Below are 7500 nucleotides of genomic sequence, written 5' to 3' on the forward strand. Positions count from 1 at the left end.
ATTTCGCCAACAAATCTATGTGCTATTAAAAACTATAAAATAATATCATACAATAATTTAACATACTATACCATAAAATAACATAATATAAAATAATATACAAAAACATAACATTATAAAATAAAATAATCTAGCATAACATAATACACTAAATAACATAACATCATTTAATAGAAAATAACACTATAAGATAATATGACATAACAAAATGTAAAATAACATAATAGAAAATAACAGTATAAGTCATAATATGACATAACATAACACAATTTAAAATAACATAATAGAAAATAACAGTATAAGTCATAATATGACATAACATAACACAATTTAAAATAACATAATAGAAAATAGTTTACTCTAATAAAAACTAAGATAACATAACTTAATGTAATATAATATAAAATAACATGATATAACATTACATAAAGTAATATAACTCTCGTAATCATCCACTTTACATAGACAACAAAGAAGTCAACACTTTCTTATATTTAGTAACTCGCTATTCTTTAGCTATTACAAGGCTGCATTGGATGTAGAATTTCCATATGTTAAGTGTACATATCATAGATGACCCTTTCCTGTAGTTTTTTTTTTCTATAATGATAGATAAAAACTGGAGTAAGTATAAAAATGGAAACACATTAAAATGCCAAATAAAAGCAGCCACATCTTCACATTTGCTGTCCTAGGCGGAGGCCTATATGGTCCGTCCTCCGGCGGGTATTATTCAGCAGTAAAGCAGCCACATATGCTCCTTATTTGCAGCGTTTGTACAATTAGTTCTTTATGTGACACACATGAATGTCACAATACTTGTCCCCCAGCATGCATTGTCTGTATAGTAACCATTCCAATTCTCGTTGTGACCGTAGAGAATGCCGCCACTCAGCCCGGAGAAGCCAGCTCTGTGTGCAGGATGTGGAGGGAAGATCTCTGACAGATACTACCTATTGGCTGTGGACAAGCAATGGCATCTCCGCTGCCTGAAATGCTGTGAATGTAAACTGGCCTTGGAATCAGAACTGACTTGTTTCGCAAAAGATGGAAGCATCTATTGTAAAGAGGATTATTACAGGTACAGCACTGTGTAGACAGTCCCAATACCATTACATAACCAGGCGATGGAGTCATGCTTCGCTCGGCAGTATTTGGGTCAGTATTTCGCATCAGTATTCACCAGGAGTGAGGATGTGCAAATCTTTCCATTATAGTTTTTTTCTCAGTGTAGGTTTCACTTCAATTTTAACTTCCAAATACTGATGCAAAATGCTCAGCAATATATGCAAAAGTGGATTTACAACGTTTGCAATCAGGAATGTGATTCTAAACTGCTTTACTGATATATGTACTTGCCCAAAGAACCCCAGTTACCACCATGTTCATGTCCAGCTTTAGGCTAAGTTCACACAGCTGTTGTGCTCCAACCCGTTCAGGGTCTGTTCGATTCTTTTTTTAAATTTTGTGCCGCATAGAATCTAAACAGGTCGGAGCACAACTGACAGCGTCGAGTCCTGATGGATCCCATTGACTTGTATAGGGTCTACAACAAATAGTAGAAAACTGAAGATTGCACTCACCCATCGGAGGTAAAAACGATATCTTTAATGGATGCTTGTTAAAACATGCTGAGGTGGGGGTAGAGAGATGCGGTCAGCTAACGCTGACCGCATCTCTCTACCCCACCTCAGCATGTTTTAACAAGCATCCATTAAAGATATCGTTTTTACCTCCGATGGGTGAGTGCAATCTTCTGTTTTCTACTATTTGTTGTATACAATATTTCTGGACCCCCAGGAGTCTTCCCACTCTCTGCGCCTTCCCACTCCACACATCAGCTAATTAACCCCCATCTACCTGCATTGGTGCCTGCCCAGCTTTTCTCAGCCACAGTGACTTGTATAGGGTCTATCGGTTGTTCGGTATTTTATAGCTACATGTACAATTTTTTTTCTCTACTCAACACCCGTCCTTCCGACGGACTGAGTGACGAAGCTCCCTTTCCCGGACCACAATGGCCGTGTGAATGAGACCTTAGTTGCATTGTAATCTTTGGTCTAATAAGCTATTTGTGAATCGGCCCATAAGGTTCCAAGTAGCAGCGGCCAAATGCACTCAAATGGTCTTCAAATAGACTATCAATGAGGGCATGATTTTACAGGTACACAGCAAAAACAGTATTTTATCCACATGGTTATGCGGATAAAGCTGTGGTTTACCTGCAATATTGTGTGGCCATTAACAATCTTTGAACCCTCTATTGCATGTGGGTGTATTATCTGCCACATGCGGACTGTCGCTACATAGGACCATAGACCTCCCTGGTAAGTGATTCCCAAAAGAGTTGCCTTCTGGTGGAATTTGTTGTGCTTCTTATTAAGCTAAGGCCTAGGCCCACCAGATCCCCTAGATGACTAATTTGACCTGGTTCTAAAGGAGCCCATAGTACCTACCCACATCTACAAGATCAAGACTGACCCTTGGGTCCATCCATTCTAGGTTAATGGAATAATTGGTCGACATATTGCCATGTACTCTGGCAATTGCCCCATACTAGAAGGTTAACAACCCCCAACCACATAGCGACAATAAACCAATATATGGCGTCATTATCCGTACTTATAATTATTGCTACCTATGCTGCCGCTAACCCACATAAACGCGTTATTACCCTGTAAAAGAAATGACGTTTTTGCACCTCAATGGGCCAACCTGACGCACTGGGCCTCATAGCAGCTGCGATGACTAACCTATGACCATGGTTAGTAAGCGTGGAACACACCAGTGTTCTCCAACTTGTTGCTCTCCAGCTGTTTCAAAACTACAACTCCCAGGCCTCCACTGACAGTGTTATTTACTGTCATGCCCTGACAGCCTCCAGCATATATTGTAAGTGATGGAAATAGGTGAAACCTGCCGGGATTGAGGCATAGGGGGAGATTTATCAAGACCCGTACTGGGGAAGAGTGTAGACCAGTTGTCCATAGCAACCAATCAGATTGCTCCTTTTTCAAAGGCCTTTTTAGAAATGAAAGAAGCAATCTGATTGGTTGCTATGGGCAACTGGTCGACTTCTCCTCAGCACAGGTTTTGATAAATCTCCCCCACAGTACTACGTAGCTTTCACAACTACAAAAGTTTTTAGAATACAAATAGTTAATCCAATAAATAAATAATAAGTCTAAAAAAAAAATTCCAGTAACCATCACAGGATATTGGGGGAGGTTCATCAAAACTTGAGCAAAGGAAAAGTCGACCAGTTACCCATGGCAACCAATCAGATCGCTTCTTTCATTTTTGAAAAGGCCTCTGAAAAATGAAAGGTGCGATCTGATTGGTTGCTATGGGCAACTGGTCTTGATAAATCTCCCCCTATATAGAGTGGTTGACCAAAGCCTGGAAAACAGCAGCCAATTTCCGGGCATGCTGGGAGTTGTAGTTTTGCAGCAGCTGGAGGCACACTAGTTGGGAAACACTGGACTATAAAGAGACATCAGTACAGTGAGAATAAACTGATCCCTAAGGAAAGTGACTACTTATATAGCTATAAAGATATAAAATGAGGCGAGGTTAGTAATGCTTATTTTTTTAGGCCACTTTTAAAGTGTTACTGTAATGTTAAAAAATAAATAAAAATAAATGACTAAATGACATTTCATAGTGACATATAAAAAGTTTTGATCGGTTGGGGTCTGGGTGCTGGGATCCACACTAATCGCAAAAATTAGCAGGGAGAGTTGCTCAGCTTAGATCACAGGCAGAAATGTCAATGTATAGATAAGACAGGATCGGGCCATTCAGGATAGGTGATGGTTACGGATCCCCTCTTCCCCTTCCCTGTACAATGACAATTAAAGGTCAAAGAGCAGTGTTTCAATACCAGGGTGCCTACAGCGGATGCAAAACTACAACTCCCAGCATGCCTGGACAGCCGAAGGCTGTCCAGGCATGCTGTGAGTTGTAGTTTTGCAACAGCTGGAGGCACTCTGACTGGGAAACACAGTCATAGAGGATGCCTATAAAAGTCTCCCATACAAGTGAGGGGTCAGCTCCAGTCTATTGGGTTTGCTGTAAAGCATATCTCAAGTGCTGTTAACAGTAGCTTAGGGAAGATGGCTGCCCCCATTATAATTTACAAAAATGATTTTTTGTTTATTTTTTTATTTATTATTATATATGTATTTTTTTTTAAAACATTACCTCAATACGTTATAGGTTGAAGCAACGCATGTAAAAAAGGTGACTAATTCAATGAATGGTATGTGTCAAGCATTGTATGGCAGTATGCATGCATCTCCAAAGCTATAACCCCTATATTATGCATATTATGGGATATATATTCGGTGGTCATATTTCAGCATAGTAACGTTGGATTGGTTTCATTTCAAGTGCCCTCAGTGAATGAATGTTTTGCTTGTCTCCAGAAGGTTTTCGGTGCAGAGGTGTGCTCGGTGCCACCTGGGCATTTCAGCTTCAGAGATGGTTATGAGAGCGAGGGAGTCCGTCTATCATCTAAGCTGCTTCACGTGCACCACGTGCAACAAGACCCTGAGTACAGGAGACCATTTTGGCATGAAGGAAAATCTAGTCTATTGCCGGGTTCACTTTGAGCTCTTGGTCCAAGGAGATTTCCATCCTCAGCTCAACTACACTGAGCTCTCGGCCAAAGGCGGAGGACTGTCCACGCTGCCATACTTCACCAACGGAACAGGGGCAGTGCAAAAGGGGAGGCCCAGAAAGAGGAAGAGTCCGGCCCTGGGAGTGGACATCATCAACTACACCTCAGGTGAGACTCTTGAAGTTGGCTTTACAGGTAACGTGATATTATAAGACTTTATTAGGTATTGAGATGTATGTTAAAAACCAAAGCGCCCTCCTCAAAGCAGAACATGCCATCAGTTATAAAGGAGGTTATTGGTTTTTCTATGGAAAAGCCTCTGGGCTTTGTAGAAAAATAAAACCTAAATTCTGAGATAAAAAGTCAGAAATCTGAGATAAAAAGTCAGCAAAACATCTCTTTTCCAGAAGGAAGAGACCAATCACTCTAGTGCAGCCTATCAAAGGCCATCTACGGCTATACTATAGAGAAAGGCCACGTGACCACAATGGTGTCCTTGGAGAGTTGGTTCCATTACGTTAACCACTTGCTACTTTGCAGGACTCCTCTCCCCTGGGTAACTGCATTGTCAATAAATAAATGGAATTGGGTGTTGACCTAAGAGTCATGGAAAGTAAAGGGAATTAGATCTCAGACCTTTATGTCCTGGGGTCAAAATCAGACACTATTATTGAGGCCCATTTTGACGTTTGTTACGGAGGCCTCACATTCTAGCTACCCAAAACGTGAAACCTAACTAGGGATATTAGCCGAGCCAGTAGCTCATCTGTAGATAGGATCTTCTCAAAAAGGACCATCAGCCCCCAGTGTTGCCTTAAAGGGGTATTCCGGGAAAAAACATCTTATCCCCTATCCAAAGGATAGGGGATAAGATGTCTGATTGTGGGGCCCACTGCTGAGACCTCCCGCAATCTCCCTGCAGCACCCGCATTCTATGCGGGGCTGCGTCTCTAGTTTAAGACACCTACGGGTTTCCGGGACTGGAGATGTGACATAATGCCACACCCCCTCCATTTATGTCTATGGGAGGGGGCGTGATGGCCATCACTCCCCTCCCATAGACATGAATGGAGGGGGCGTGATGTGACATCCTGTCCCCAGTCCCGAAAACCCTAGAGACGCAGCCCTGAATAGAATGCGGGTGCTGCAGGGAGATCGCGGGGGCTCCCAGCAGCGGGCCCCCCGTGATCAGACATCTTATCCCCTATTCTTTGGATTGGGGAAAAGATGTTTTTGCCCGGAATACCCCTTTAACAACATCTCATCTAGTCAACCAACACCCTGCTCTGTACTGACAAGGGGCAAATACCCCAGAACAGGTGTCTACAGATGCCTTTCTGGCTTATATAATATCTTTAGTCATGTTGAGGGGCTTTTTAAATGGCTGAACATTGACTTACAGGGTAGCTTCCTGTAGATGGCACTAGAGAGACAGTTTTCCCCCTACTGGATGGATCTAATTTGCATATGTTTTTTTCCCCATAGAGCATTGCCTTTTAGACTCCACCCACAGCTGTATCTCCTCAAGGAGGAACAGTAGCTTCAGAGCTGAGATAAAAAAAACATAGTGGGAGATTTATCAAAACCAGTGCAAAGGAAAAGTTGCCCAGTTGCCCATAGCAACCAATCAGATCGCTTCTTTCATTTTTAACAAGGCCTCTGCAAAATGAAAGAAGCGATCTGATTGGTTGCTATGGGTAACTGGTCAACTTTTCCTCTGAAAAGCGTTACCAAATAATGCTATAAATAGAAGAACGATCACTGGCACTCACCTATTAAAATCAGTTCTTTATTGTGTGCATTAAAACGGCTGTCCACCAGCAAGATCAAAAGAAAGCATCACCGAAGCGAAGTGCAGGGCTGGCTTTAGAACCGTTTTGTGGTCTCCAGCTTCCTCTGGACTCCTAAAATCGCATCTTTAGTCTTTGGTCTTTTTGTGTTTTACATTTTTTGGTCATTCTATGGTTAATTCTTTATTATTCTTTTTCTAAAATTATCTCTTAAACATTCTGATTTACTAAAGGCCCTCATGCAGAGAAAAGCAGGCCAAATATGCCGATTTAGGTGAAAATGGTTGACTGTATATTTGTATAGGCGTGCCTCGACTCTCCCCCAAAAGATGGTATTGGGAAAAGAAGGATCGGACATATTGAACTACAGTGCCTGTTCATGTTGTTCCCCCTGGAGATAATATGCTGCAAGAGATGTGTGACAACAGCTTCCTCACCTCTTCCCACCCATGTAGACTAGGCGGCGCTCAGGATACATTTCTATGGAAGGTTGGGAAGAATTGGTGTCAGCAGAGGAGCAATTACATATATATATATATATATATATATATATATATATATATATATATACACAAAAAATGCAGCAGCACTCCGATGTAGATTAAAAAGTGGTGTTAGGCTTTATTCATCAAGTGAAAAACACGATGTTTCGACCGTCTCACACGGTCTTTGTCAAGGCTTTTTCATCTACATCGGAGTGCTGCTGCATTTTTTGTACATTTGGGGGCCCTGCCTGGGTCGGACCAGCTTGCAACCGGTTATTTATCACAGGAGGGTGGTTCTCCTACAAGAATATATATATATATATATATATATAAAAGGAGGAAATCAGGAAAGATAACTGTTAGCTGAAGGAGTGATACATTGTTATCTACATGGACCTGGGGCATGAGCTCAACCAAACAATTCCCCGGATGTTGTCATCTACTTGAGAACACTCGTCCCACTTAGGCAGCACTCAAGATCTACAAGCTTCTCTATCTACAGGTCCACCCTCCTTATGCTCACATTAATACGTTTTTATGGGCCTTTTATGTACCTTGTACAGGTCCTATACCTCAGAGCTGCATTCACAACTCTGCATATTGT

At 41.5% G+C, this 7500-nt stretch overlaps 1 protein-coding gene across 5 annotated transcripts in view; it reads left to right on the forward strand.

Annotated features, from left to right (window-relative positions):
• The window catches only part of LHX9 (LIM homeobox 9), a 56231-nt gene that overhangs the window by 6895 nt on the left and 41836 nt on the right, over positions 1-7500 (forward strand). For 3 of the 5 annotated variants that reach the window (XM_056523459.1, XM_056523464.1, XM_056523462.1), the window contains exons 2-3: positions 879-1081; positions 4428-4789. In XM_056523459.1, coding sequence (XP_056379434.1) covers positions 879-1081; positions 4428-4789 — 565 coding nt within the window. The remainder of the gene's footprint in view (positions 1-878; positions 1082-4427; positions 4790-7500) is intronic. The other 2 variants (XM_056523461.1, XM_056523463.1) reach the window with 1 other exon arrangement.

This window comes from Hyla sarda, chromosome 6 (assembly GCF_029499605.1).
Source record: "Hyla sarda isolate aHylSar1 chromosome 6, aHylSar1.hap1, whole genome shotgun sequence".
Classification (NCBI taxonomy): Eukaryota; Metazoa; Chordata; class Amphibia; order Anura; family Hylidae; genus Hyla; species Hyla sarda.